Below are 14,583 nucleotides of genomic sequence, written 5' to 3'. Positions count from 1 at the left end.
GGACCCAATGTCCTTTTAAGAGTTCTGATAAAGAATATTTAATATAAAATAGTTTCATAGAAACAAATACTAATTGACTAAATACTTTTAATACTATGATTGGTCATATATTAAGGTCACTATCAATTTCAAGAACCCTGTTTATTATTGGTTCTAAAAACGTATACTGCTATAGGAACTATTTCTGTTCAAACTCACTCAACTGTTATTTTATTGGGCAGGTTAGTTAACATAAAGGACCTAAAATAATGGGATTTTTTCTCATAACAGTGGTATGTTCTTTGACATTTGTTCATAATAAATGTTATTTTAAATATGAACACTTAGTTCACTGAGATTTTTAAAGCTGAGTATTATTAAAAAAAATAAGAAATTTAATATACATTTAATCTTATTAAATGGATTCATAAAAAAAAACTCTCCTGCTTGTATGATCTTTTTCAGAGACCTTCAACTACTATTTCTGTAGTATTAAAGTCAATTAATATTCCATATTGCAGGGAGGCTGCACTTAATTATTATAAATATTCAAGGACACTTGATTACACACTCTCACACATCACACATACGCCCAGTAGGTCGGATGTAGTTTCAAGGAAAACAACGAAAAACAAAATAATATTTTTTTGGCGCTTAATTAAGCACCATTAAATGGAAGACGAATAAGAGAATACATCCGCATACACAAATCCACAAACGCACAGAACAGAATACATAAATACAAATGAGGCTGGATATGAAAATCAAATATAAATGGCCTTTGCTTAATGAAATAAAATGTAAATTTAACTGTCACAGTAAACCACTTAAAAATAAATATGAAAAATTATCACAATATTTAATGAACCAACAGACCAGAAAGCCAAACTTCAACTGATGACGTCAGTGGAATAGGGCAGGATGGGAGCCGGGAAGGGCATTTAAAATTATCCCTGATATATGACTTTATCTATGCGATGCACGCAACCGAAAGTTGGGGGTTGAGTGAGCGACTTTTTTCGCAGAGCGACTGTAATGACAATGAGTTAAAATGCAATTTCGAATTGAAAATGAGAAATAAAGCAAATAATTGCATTTTGTGTGCATTAATCGAGTTAAAGGCGAGGCAGTCTTTCGTTCACAAATGGGTAAAGCTTTAAGGGTTCAAATGTAGGTTTTGGGCGGATTCAACCTAGTATCCTTTCTCTGCTCCGGGCTTTCTCTTCCTCCATATGCAAATGCTGACCACTGCCATTGCTTGTGCATTCCCTCTGCACTGAAAAAACGACTTTGTCTTAAAAATATTCTATTTTTACAAGAGTTTCTTGTCTGACTGATGAATACCATATAGTCGGAAATAAATCTTCTCAGTGTGCACTCCCCCGCCTCCTTTTCTATCTCAAAATTCGTCCTGGGTCAGTGGCATTTTACTTCATTTTTGGGAATGGGTTAAAATCGGTGCGGCACTTGAAATTTTTAAGCTTATGTGGTTCTCAACTTGGCAAGACCAGAGAGGGTTTCGGCAAAAAATATGGGGTTAAAGAGGCGAGTCCGAGGCACTGAGTTCGGGGTTCTGAGGACTCTGCATATTTTGTTTGCTTAGCTAATGGTGCAGTCTGGCTTAACTGAATCGGATTCCTTTAGCAACCAAAACGTTTGTGGCTAAAATGCCCAAATCCCAAGTAAAGCAAAAAATATATATATGAAGAGTTCTTAAAAGAATAAGCAATTATAATCGGAAATGATATTTGTGAGGAATTTTCTGACTAAAAAAGATTAAAATAATTTTAGTCTTGTCCTTGGTAACGACTTCTTATGAATTCATAACTGTATTGATGGCCTTCGAAATCCATCCCTCCCACCCTAAATCAGAATCCAACCCCTCTCCCACTCCAAATGTCAACTTTTAGTCCCATAACTTTGCCCGCAGCTGTCATAAAAAATACGCGCAAAGGAAAAAACGAAGCGAAAATTTTTCGGCCAGGCCCAGAGGGACAGGATATATGCAGGGGGTTGGGGCGGGGGTAGGGTTAAGGGCACACACATAAATTAATACGAAATACACTTAAACAAGAGCAGCGCGGGACAGCAAAAACAACACAACGAAGAACAACTTTTGTTCCCATTGATTTATAGCGTTAATATTTCTGCTTTAATGCATCAAATAAATTAAATTGTCTTACGCACCTTTCAGCAGTCGAAGAAGGGAAAACTTTGATGGCACTTCGAAGGTTGGAAAATGGGTAAATGGATGGGGGGGCACATGTCTAACAGAGCATTATTTCCAGCAAGAAAGAAGCGAGCAGCAAATGCATAACTTCGATTTCGTAAAAACAAATAAATATTCATAAAAAATTATTCCTTCTTTCACGCTTACCCACCTGTTTTTCTCCCTCTCTATCTGGCTACCTCCGATACTTTCTCCTGCTCCCCCCCAAAAAAAAGGCACTTTGCGGATCTTCAGTCGCCGCCACTGCTTTGCATACTGAAGGAACGGCAAGAGCTGGCACGGGCAAAGGCGTTTGAATTATAAATATTCATTTATGCTAAACAAGGGGGGCAGAAAGTGGACTGGGCTCGGGACTGAGTGTGGGGCAGAGCCGTGAATTTCTCCAGGTGTGTGCGGGGGCGTTGCCTTCGTCGCGCCTGTTGCCTCCCATCTATCTGCCCTTCCCTGCCCGGCTCCTTTCAGGCTGCTCCTTTCGCTTCTGTTTCTGTCTTGGCTCCTTACCAACAGGTCGTATGATTGATTTAATTACGGTGTAAGGCATGTTTTTTGTCAGCCGTTGGAGCATTCAACTTGGCCAAGTGTACATTATTTTTTTTTTTAACATGCAGGACTTGGGCTTTATCTTGCAAATTAACTAGAATTTGCTTTATATTTGGACGATCCTTTCAAGCCAGGACAGGGTACTACTGAAGTAAACAAATCTAGCATTCCTGAAACGGTTTTTTTACTTCTTTTCTTTTGGGTTCTAAAAATAATTAAACCAACCGTTTAGATTATTAGCCATGCCTCTTTTTAAATACTTTGTGGTTAAAAATAACTTTGTCGATTTTTGCGGGCTTTTTTTGTTTTCAACTTTGCAGAATCCTTGGAACCGGGCTCTTGTTTATCATTTGTCTCGTCTCTGCCACAGAGGTAATTCATTAAACCCGCCCAGCGCCTCCTCTGCAGACATCCCGCCCCGCGGTTGCCGGTCCTATCGGACTCCTTATCGCATCCCAGTCAAATGTTTGCAATTTATGTGCTCTGCTCATTGTTGCCGCTGTTAATGCTGAATGAAAAGCTTAGCTAAGCGCCAACGCCCGCATCTACACATAATTTCCGTTTTCCTTTGTGGCACCAACAGCTCAGTGGCGTGAGCGGTGGCGGGGGGCGTGGCAAAAAGGAAACAAACAAGCGGCAGTCGTACTTCATGTAATCAACATTTTAATTGCGGAAACGGAACTCGCACACACCACCCGACCACACGGCGTATGTGGAATATCTGTTACACATTACGCATACGCAATGTATGCAACACTTGCCGCACTCTCCTCCGTTGTACTCTTTTTTTCTTTATTTCGGTTTCGGCCAGCAGAGCCAACATTTTGCTACTCTCGTCTACAGCCGTCTCTCGCTGGAATTCATTACACGAAATATAAAGAAAGTTTTAGGCAATTTGCCAAAAATCCCAGGGAGAGGGCAGCTGGCCCCGCATCTCTTGCCCCATCCCCCCACCGATTCTCCACCCGCACTACCCAAAAAAAAAATCACTATATATATGGGTATATATATCCCACTCAAACGATGCAGCTGCAGCACGGCTGCATGCAGGTTGCCCAAATCTACTTAGCTGATGGCGGTGGCCCAAAGGGAAGGCTATGGGCCGGGCGGGGTTCCAGCGAGCTAGGTAAACGTAAACGAATTTACGAATATGCACCAGCAGCCATGGCAGCAGCATCAAACTAAACTAAAGGCCACAAAAAGGTGTCACTGTGGCGTCGTCGAATGGCAGATACCCAGTGATAGGAATTGTATTCCATTCCACGTAATGATTTTTTTTCTGACATGTTTCTGATTTGATTCTCTTGATAATTAATTATTCTAATGATATAATTTTTCTGGGCCTAGTATTTGAATCTTAAGTCGGTCATTTTTTATTGATACAGCCTACCTCTTTCTTCATACAGACAGATACCCTTCTTGCCAAACCTCCTTTCCCTAGGCAACTAGTTTTCTCGTTTGCCATCGCTTTTCTTATAGATGGCAAGCCAGTTGCCGAAACACTTGAGCGACAATGGGTGGCGCCACGGCCCTGGGGCAAGCAATGCAGACGAAAGCCCAGAAGCCTCGAACCTCTGAATTTTCCGCACTTTCCGGCACTCGTCCCCAGATCCTTCTATTTTTTATAGCTGCAGTAGAAGAAGTAGAAGCAGCAGCAGCAACAGACATGATAAATTCTCTTTAGTATGCGGCATACATGAGTGATGATATTAACCAACAACAGGCAGCTGCCTCGGGGGGCGGGCGACACAGACAAGTTAGTCAGCCAAAAAGGTAGAATCAGATATTGGGCTTTTTCCTCCTTTCTTGGCCAGGTAAACGCTCCGAGCCGCATGAGGTGCCGAGTGCCTGCGCAGAGTGTTGGCCATGATGTTTTAAGTGCGAAATAAAGTCGGAAAAGTTTAAAAGTGAAAGCGTTTGCTTAAAAATTATTGAGACTTAGTTTGCTTTCATTCAAATATCACACTTGTACACACCCGTTGACGTTCTTGTTCCCCTTAGCACTTTATTTCGCAATTGTTTATAGTTCTTCTTGAGTTTTAATTGCTTATTATTGCCATGGACTCTGACAAGAACGAGATCGATTCGGCGGAAATGTTGCAAAGCGCAACAGAATCAGATTTGTTGCAATATGAAACAGAACCGGATATGCTGCAAAATGAGGCAGAAGCGGATATGCCGCAAATCGCAGCAGAACCCTCTGAGGGAGTATCTGACTCAGAATCAATCTCCTCGACAGATAGATATTCCAAGCCAAGTACCATGAACACTGAGACCGAAACGGAAATACACTCCTTCCATATTGGAAAAATCAAGAAGGTTGTAAAAAAGGCACAAAAAAAGACCATGTTCCTCACGCATGATCCACCCAAGAAAAAAAAGAATAAAGAAATAACCTTGACCTTCTCCCAAAAAACGAAGTCTAGATCTGGATCCCCTAAATCTGTGTCTAGATCTGTATCTTCCAGATCCGTGCCCAGATCTGTATCGTCCAAATCTATACATAGATTCAAACCTTCCAGACCTGTGCATGGATCTATATCTTCCAGATCTGTACACAGGTCTATAACTTCCAGATCAACATCTTCTGGATCTGCACCTAGATCTGAACGCGCTACGGCTTCCTCGAAGTCAACTCCTACACAATCATCACGCAGGCAAAGTCGGTTATCTAGCCGTAGTCGTTCCTCTAGAGGATTTGCCTTGTCGGGTTTGGGGAGCATGGAATCGTCCGAAGGAAGTTACACGTCGAGTGTTTCAAGGTTCAGTCAAAGAGGTCGCAGAAGCAGAAAAAATGAGCCGTGGCGTAGTCTAGATCTGGAGCCTAATAAAATATATTATTTAAAGCCTCTTCAAAAGCTTTCGGAAGAAGCGCCAGCTACTAATGCAGCAGCAAAAATGAAGTCGGTGGCATCCAGAGATTATCTTGATCCGACTTCAGTAAAGAGCTCAAGGCCTCCATCACAGAGGAGTACGATTGATATCGGAGGTAGACCCCCGGAAGAAGATATACAAGAACAGCGATATAATTTCCTGCACACTATCTTAAGAGGAGTTCCGGATATAGAGGAACTTTCGTCCTCCTCGAGTGTGGAGGGGATTAAACCTAGTAGTGATGAGACCATTAGAAAAAAAAAAGTCACACTTAAACCAGAATCCTTCGTGTGGGAGGAAGGCACCCAGTCCCTCGACCTAGAACTGGAAAGTGAACCTCCCAGGAATTCTAAAAGCCCAAGCCAGGTATCGGAAATCAGTCTCTGCAGCCTGTCTGACAGCGATGAGGTAATCTCGTATCATGGTGAGGAGAAATCATCAATCTTTGATATAACGGAAAGTATGATGAATATCGAACCTCGCGGCACGAAGGTTCATATCGAAAGCTCCTCGTCTAGCTCACTCGAGATACGTATGGCAAGTCTGGAGGCCATCGAAAACTTCCTGGACCATATTATCACCCAAATTGTCAAACACGCAGAGCACCCGGATGTTCGTATGCGCCTTTTTCTGGACAAGAAAAAGCTGCAGGAGCAGTTGTACGTGCTTGCCAAGGACTATCAGGAGGAAATGTACAAAAACCAGAGCCTCGACAGACTAGTCACAGAGTACTACGCGCGGAGGAAGGTCTTCTCCTTCATCACCCAGCCCAATCGAAGCCAGGCGATAAGTCACGCGATAAGCCAACGCCGATACAAGTTCGTGCTCGAGGAACTGGATCATCGACTGGAGCACATGCACGCCCTAGAGGCTACCAAGGAGGAGCTCTTGGTCAAACTGCAAAAGGAAGAACAGGCCGGCCAGGCTATACTGGACGAAAAGAACACGAAATTCGAGTCCAAGGTACGGAGCATTCTGCTCAAGGACGGCTTCGATCGCCTGAAAGGAGTTGTCGACGACCTACTAAAGAAAATGGTCAGAACCCGGAACGAGGTGTCTGCGGTGCGGCGGGATTTGCTCTTCATGCAACATCGATATGCGATGATTTCCACGGTAAGAACTTTCAATATATTTAGTTATCATTTTTCCATTTTTCCTTTAGTTGGCAGAGAAAATGGAATGCCTTGTCAACGGCTTGTCGGTGAACCAATATCTGTCTAATCAGGCTCATAACGACTCCTTGGTCATCAAAATTCAAGGTAGCTTAGTCCCTTTTTTATAAATTCCCATATTAATTTCCTTTTACCCATAGAAAAGGACATCGAACTGCGACGTCTCAGTGAGGTCGTCACCTACAATATGCACGCAATGGCCCACTGGAAGAACAAGGAAACGATGGCCAAGAATATGCTTAACCAGCTGAAGCGAAGGCTCCGCCAGCGGCAGGAAGCTAAGAAACAGTGCAGGGATCGGCTTCACAAGGAAGTTCTGCGGCACAAGCGCCTGAAAAAGGAGCAACAGAACCTGCGCAAGATGGGCTGCCTAATGCACTATCCCGCCCTGCTGAAAGATTTCGATGCGTCCGTTGACTTTTCGGATAACAAGAGGAAGGTCGTGAACAAGCTGTGGGTCGAATATGACCGCCTGGAGCGGAGGTGTAACGCGGTGGAGAAGGACACACTCTCCGCAAGTTTCCTGTTGGGAACCTCTACGTCACCGCCGAGGGGGACCAGAAACAATAGTAGGACAGTAGTAGGATTTTAGGATTCGAAAGATCGTTGTACAATTTAAGAATTAATCATACCTTATTACATCTTAGAAAAGAGTCCGCTGCGTTCGCAATTGGTACTGGCTGTCCGACTCATCCGAGTATGTATAGAAAAGCCATGTTTTGCATCTTTTGGCAGCTGCCATATATCTTAGTTTCCAGGCCCAAACTAGACTACGAAAACATCGGTAGCACATGGAGAGCAGGGCACTAGTAACATGCTTACATGCACACCCTGGCACAGCCACTGGGAGTGTATTACACTGCGGTGGATCGGGGGTCAGGGCTGCGGGGGCCAGGCAGCTGGCATCCGAGGATGAGCCAAGCAAAATGCAGATGAGGAGAGTCGGGCGTCTGTCCACCCCATGTCCGTGTCGGGTTGGCCTGCTCCTTGGTATGCACATTTCATGTTGCACTTAAAACAAAAAACGAACAGGTGAGTACGGGTATGCTCCGAGGGAAGGGCTGGGGGCTGCGTCTGAGGACTGGGAAGTGGGCAGAACGAAGGGGTGGCACACACAAACATGTGGCGAAAACTAATAGCAAAAAAGAAGAAGCTGCATCCAGCAAAAACCGAACCAAAACGAACCGAGTTGGGTTAATGGCAAAGGTGCTGATGCTGCTGCTGCTGCTGCTACTGCTACTCCAGCTGAATTTGCAACACCCTTTGACCCCGAGCTAAGCAGCCCTTCCCACCAATGGCGCCCGACCAGCCACCCCTTTGGCTAGTCGTTGCCTTTGTTTTTGTGACCAGCATTAGGGCGAACACAGGTGCCTAAGTGCACTGCTACAATAGGGATATTTGTTGGCACATTTGTGATTTATTCTTTCATAGGTTACAGATCTACAATTATTCTAAGGGACTTAAATTCTTATAAAAAGTTATACAAATTAACTTTATATTTTTTTCTCTGCATGGATTTGAGTGTGTGTTTTTAGCACGCATGTTCCAGGCGCTTATCGCCATCGTCGCATCGTCGACTGCTGTTAAGAGTGGTTAGAAAAGGTGGATTTTTTTCAGGACGGGCCAGGGAGAATGTTGGCAGCCAAGTGGGAAGCTGGCTGATAGGTGGTTAAAAAAAAAAAGAGCGACCAGGGGAGCCTTGGCAAGCAGGATGAAATTCCGTTACCTAAATTCGATTTTGCACTTGAGCCGCTTGCAAGCCAGCTAATGCAGCAAGGCGACCTTCTGCCAGGCCACCCCCTTTTATGCGCCTGGGAAGGTTTCTTTTTTGTGGCCAAGAGCTGGTAAGACGAAAATGTTAAAAGCTAAAACTAATGCGCTTACTCAAGTGGTTGAAGGTCAAGAGGGGAGGTTGAGGGCTCAATGAGACTGCATGAATCTGACGAATTAATTCATTTAACTCAGAAAATGTTCTAGACTTTAGACTCTATGTAGTACAATTTTTAAAAAATTATTTTTTGGCTTTAATGCGTGCCTAGTTTTTTGGTAGCAACCCACCATTAGCCGCATACCTTGCCATGTCAGAAGCCATTTCAAACAGGTACTTAGCAGCACAAGCTGGCGCACATTTCGAACCAAAACATACACTTTAATGGGACATATGCAATGCACGTCTGAATTTGCATCTTCAATCTGCCATTTGACCGAACGGGAAGTGTAGCTAAATATCTATGGCACGGCATCTATAAGCCAATTTCCGGCACACTATCCGCTTCGCAGGGCATCCTGTTCCTGTTGTTGTCCTGCCCTAGGACTGTGTATTATGCAATTTTCCGTTGTTGTTGTTGCGGTCCTGTCGCGCTCAATTAACACAAATTGGTATTTTTAGGGCATTTCCTTCTCATTTCCCGCGCTGACAAGCAAATCCTAGTGGTCTGTAATATCGAAAGTACTATAAGGACAGCTGAAATATTAATTGCAAATCTCGCACATGTCCTTGCGGAGATTATGTGTCTTTGTAGCACCGTGGCGTCGTAGCTTTGCCACTCACTGTCTGCCGTAAATTTGATTAAGCTGCGCAGCGATTTATGTTTGGAAATTATTTATAAATAAATTCAGCTAACTATTCGCCTGCAACGCGGTGGCGTCGTCAGCGGCGCAGGCCGTCAGCTCCTTCCTGGGTTCCTGCCACGCCCCACGCCTTTCCCCACGCCCTTCATCATATGCTGGTGCATGCATGCCACTTAAAGCGTGCCGCATTCACACACGCACACACAGCGGAGCATTTTGAGTAATAAACTCATTTCATATGCTGACTGCTTTTTCATTTCAAAACTTTTTTCACTCCCACCGATCCGCGTACGCCCGCCACCCGCCGCCTCTCCCGCTTTGGTTTCCTGTTGTTTGCTTCTTGTTAGCAGAATAAAGGATACGCGAGGAGTGAGGACTGCCAGTGCGCCAGGGGTGACTGCCAGCAGGGTCAAATGATATACGAGTATGAGCTGTGTTCCCCCCGTTTTTTACTCCAGTTCGGAACCCTTTTTTCGCAACTGTTCCTTGGCTTTGGCTGGAGAGTTTCTGGAGTTTTTTCTGCCGTTGTTGTTATAGTAGTTGTTGGTTGCAACTTGCCTGGGAAATATTAAATATGCATACGCTAAATGCAGTCCAAGTCGACTGCGGCATCCGTGACTGCAACTGCTCCCGTTCCGGTTTGTTGTTGTTTCGACTTTTTTTTTTAGAAAAAAGAGGTAATCCGTGAACCTACGAGGGTATGCCAGGTTCTCGAAGAAAATTAGTCTCAGGATACAGTTTGCCTTTTTTTTTTTAAATTATATTTCAGTACGTATTTTTGGCTGCAAAGAGTGGGAATACAAACTATTAAAAGTCTAGTCCGAGTTTAAAATATTTTATAGGAGAATTTCCAGAGTACAATTGTTGTCGAAATTGAAAATATAATTGTTTTTTGTACTCCCGGTGTTAAATGTAGGTGAAACCTGCTGTCAAAATGCCTGACACAGCTGTAATAAAATTTGCACAGACCACGTCGTCGGCAATCCCCAAGTCAGCCGGCTCAACAATGGTCCTCATGCTTTTCGGAGCTCCCTAAACACAGTTGAGTGACATTTTAATAAAGTGCTCACTTGTTCAATTAAATGCCCCAGGCTTATGGCTGAAGCTTAAAAAACTAAAGTGCAAAGGCAGATAAACAGAGTCAGTCAGTCTGGCAGTCAGTCAGTGTGCCAGGCAGACCACGTAGCGTATACGTAATATTGCAACCCATTCTCCCAACGCCTTTTGTCCGTCATTCGATTGTGTTTAGTTAACAAGAGATGGATGGCATGGATGGATGCATGATGGTTGGATGGATAGATGGATAGATGGATGGATGGCTGGTTATGTCACTGCATTAGCTCCTGTATTGTCGGTGGAGAACAAAGACAGTGCTGGGGTCATGACACATCTGCAACTGTTTCAATGGGTCGGGAGTTGGGCAATTACTTGGTTGATTGTACCTGCCAAGCAGGAAGGTGACAATGAAAGTTAAATGAATCATTACTAAAGTATTTAAATCCTTTAATGAGTATGTTTCTGCTTGAATCAGTTGGTCTCCCTTAGTTGTGCCGACAATCTCCCCAAATGGAACCTAAACCGTTTGTAAAATACAAACAATCTCGCTCTTGATTTCATTTATTAAGTTCATATTGGTTTTTGATTTGGTTAGCCTGAAAGTAGATTTGAAGCAGCCTGCCAAAAACGCAATAAGATTCCGGAGCAACGGCAGGAAACCGAGTTATGATAACTCGATTGCGAGGTTCACTTTGTTGCCTTAAATTAAATAAGCCAGAAGAAATGCGGTTTCCTTTTCGCGTCGGTCACTCGCCTTAAAGCACAACATTTGTCTGCAAAACTGGCTGCAACTTGCAGCTGAATGCAAAGACTGTCAACATCTTGAGGCAATTCGCAGGCAGTCATGAAGTGGCAACCGAAGAACGACATCAGCTATGAAAATTGGCACATCAAGGACTTTAAGCGACAATCGTTTATCTCCGGGCCAGGTTGGAGCAGCTTCTATTCTGGGATATACCTATATATAGTTGTACCAACACGATTGTATGGATGTGGCACCATTAAGTTGGCGACACGGTGCGACATGCAAAGCGAATAGGATTACAAGTCAGATAAATTTCACAGAACAACAGCAGATGTGTCGTCTCGAGACATTCGAGGCTGAATCAATTTGGGGAAAGTATTTGTTAGGGTTTGGGTATTTATTGATACAAAAAATGCGACAGAATCACTTTAAATGGCTTAAAATTGTAAGCAGGTATTACGCACGATTAGAAAGACTTATTTTTGTTTTAAATTATTCTAAGATTAAAAAATCCAATCATAGACAGCTACTTGAACATAAAAGTTCACTTTAAAGTTCCCTCGCTGCGAACTACTTTACTTTCATTGTTTGAGAATAAAATTAATTGCACACACAAGTCCTTTGGCCATAAAATGGCGCAGCAATGAAAAACTAAGTCGAAGCATAATAAGATTGAATGCCAAATGGGCGGCGGAAAGAGACGGCAGTACTGCGAGTAAAAGAGATAGGGAGACAAGAAAGGAACTTGGGAGGCGCATATTCTAATCACCCGAGTCACGCAAATGTCAATGCTGCTGTCAAAGTGTCAATGAAATGTTCAATGAAAATAAAATGCGCAAATAATAGGCGAACCCAGGCGAATGCCAAAAGACAGTCAGTTCCTGGCCGAAGAATGGGGTGTGGAGAAAGTGGGCTTAAGGCTGAATGAGTAGAAGAAAGTTGCGAAAAGCGCAGGAAACTTTGTCAGTTTTGTGCTGCCATCTCTCGGTTCTCGGTTATTGAAAATATGGCTTATAAGGCAATACCAAGAAAAAATTATACTTTCTCCATCTGTTTTCCATTTTTTCCTATTTCTTCTTGCAAGAATGGAATGCAAGATTTTTTTCTCATTATTTTTTTTATCCTTTACAGAGTATTTAAACTTTCGACACTAAAGCGAATTCTTTCTGGTTCCTTCCGGTATTTGTTTTATTAATAAGGAGCCTTGGCGAATTCCAAGTGGTGTGTGTAGATGTGCGTGCGGAAGTGGTCTAGCTTGGCTTACTCTATTTCTGTTTCTCTTCTCTCCTCCATTTCTCTATTTCTCACTTTCCCAGCCTTGTCCTCGCCGTCACTACCCGCCTGTGGCCTAGGGCCCGCTCTCAATTAAATTTTAGAGGCCTTAAGGCCTCGGGCTTAGGCCTCGGGCCTCCGCTAGTTAGGGGCAACAAAAATTAATAGAGCAAAAAAATGCCAACTCATTTTTACTACCAACTACGCAATCGAAACGCCCCCAGAGTGGCAAAGTGGTAGCTAGTAGGTAGTGGTGGTTGGACCTAAAGTTATTTAATTTCGGCCGGTGGCTTTAACTCTCAGTTGCTATAGGAAAACTTTGGATACCATTTACATTTTATGCCAAGATTGAAAATATATTCCAATAGGTACTCATAAGCCTCCACGATGCCCATTGATTTCTTCCCATCGGGGCCAACGCTAATTGCTCGTAACTCTCCCACCGGGGGCGATTACTGCCCCGTCTCATGGCTTAGGGCTTTCAGTCGGAAATTGCACAACCCACTGGCGGGGACCGTGAGGAGGACCGAGTCATGAAAATTTGCCACAATTGGTGTGCAACTGACTCCGATTGAGGCCTCACAAAATCTGACGAATGATCAATAATATTGACTGAGCTGTGGGAATTCTCCGGCACACACACTCGCACACCTTCCCCCAGACTGGGGGAAAATTTGTGGAAAGGTGGCAAAATTTGCATGCATTCGGGGCACGAGCTGGTGTGATGATGAAATTAAAGCAATACAACTGCCCTGGGAAGTACTCAGTTGTGTGTGCTTACACTAAGGAAAATTATATCATTCGATTCTCAACTCATGAAAGATGTGCATTCAATAATGAAATGCCAAAAGATGATATAGTCTATGTGCCTTTTCTCGCAGTGCATGTAGAGATACAGCTGGCAAAATGAGCGACTGGCTGAGTCTGGGACTGAACCAGATTGGGAATCGGTTGACTGCAACATTGGAGCATTTTGGGGCGAAATCTATATTCCATGCACACGTTCCAAATTGCAGGCGGACGTAAATACATCAATCCAAATTGGCGAGCAGTCAATGGTCTAAGTGTGTGCCCCCCGATCCCCTGCGGGCCGGAGGCGCCCGGCGTGGCAAACAGTTCAATAAAGCTCGGCAAACAAATTTAATATGCGTGGACAGTGAGCTGACAACTCCTGACAACTCGGGCCGAGTTCCGAACTTTACCTGCATGCCCCTGGCAATGTGCATTTGGGGTCTGGGGGCAGCTTCAATTGTAATTAATTGACAATGTCTGGCAATCAAAATTAACACATTGTGATCAAACAAATTTGCAGAAACATTGAGCCCGCTTTCAACGTTCGGATACTGGAAGTCTAGAATTGATTTGGTAGATTTAAGGATTGGGTTTCGTCCATTCGTAATCATATGGGGAATAAATTAAGTTGTTTTGGTATTGGCTTAATGGGACTATTAACTTTCTATTATATGGTCTTTAAAAAATATTCATTGTTGCATCTATTGTGATATTTTGTATTTTTCTCTTCTCTGCCAACTCTTTTCGAGGCTCCGCCAGGCAAGGTCCTGCAATGCATTATGCTTATTAAGGAGTGCAGAGCTTTCCCGAACCCCTTGCACTATTTTCTCCAGGCACCCAACCACCCGAAAACCCACAGCTCTCCGTTTGGCCCGCTTGGCTCTCCAACTGTGTTGCTATGACGCTTGAGTCAACATTAATTTAAATGAGTTGCCACTTAACTTTTAATTAAAAATTCACTTTTTATTTATTTAGCTGGAAATGGAATGGACCGGCCCCGACCCTAACCAGGCACTGCACTGCTCCTCCGCTCCTCCGTTCCTTGGCGCCTTCGCCCCTTATCGCTTACGCTCCTTGCCACGTTCACTCACTTTGATTTAAAAAACTAGCGCCAACTAAAATAAAATATTGCTACAAAAAGGCAAGCAAAATTAACGAAAAAATAAAATAAAATAGGCAAAACAAGCACCAAACGACGCAGCGGAGGACGACGCGGCTCGCAGTATAAATTAGAGTTTGTATTATATTATTCTGCTTGAAATGCTCGCAAATGGTTTTCATTTAATTTGCGTGGCGCGACTTTAATTGCCATTGACTAAATAAACATGCACGAGCCAAGGAACAAATGAGTG

The 14,583-nt window shown here is 43.5% G+C and overlaps 1 protein-coding gene across 1 annotated transcript; it reads left to right on the top strand.

Annotated features, from left to right (window-relative positions):
* Positions 1–4,707: 4,707 nt before the first annotated feature.
* Positions 4,708–7,439, top strand: LOC108132210 (uncharacterized). Its single transcript, XM_017251534.3, has 3 exons — positions 4,708–6,736; positions 6,786–6,882; positions 6,936–7,439. Exons 1-3 carry the CDS (start codon positions 4,808–4,810, stop codon positions 7,385–7,387), a joined length of 2,478 nt encoding a protein of 825 aa, XP_017107023.3. The 5' UTR covers positions 4,708–4,807; the 3' UTR covers positions 7,388–7,439.
* The last annotated feature ends 7,144 nt before the right edge of the window (positions 7,440–14,583 follow it).

The sequence above is a fragment of the Drosophila bipectinata genome, chromosome 2L (assembly GCF_030179905.1).
Source record: "Drosophila bipectinata strain 14024-0381.07 chromosome 2L, DbipHiC1v2, whole genome shotgun sequence".
NCBI lineage: Eukaryota > Metazoa > Arthropoda > Insecta > Diptera > Drosophilidae > Drosophila > Drosophila bipectinata.
The sequence above is the reverse complement of the archived record's forward strand: the minus strand, read 5'-3'. Positions and strand labels throughout refer to the sequence as shown.

Coding starts and splice junctions, on each gene's coding strand:
- LOC108132210 (XM_017251534.3), top strand. CDS start 4,808: ATGGACTCTGACAAGAACGAGATCGATTCGGCGGAAATGTTGCAAAGC. Junction 6,737..6,785: donor GATATGCGATGATTTCCACG/GTAAGAACTTTC, acceptor TTTTTCCTTTAG/TTGGCAGAGAAAATGGAATG. Junction 6,883..6,935: donor CTTGGTCATCAAAATTCAAG/GTAGCTTAGTCC, acceptor TTTTACCCATAG/AAAAGGACATCGAACTGCGA.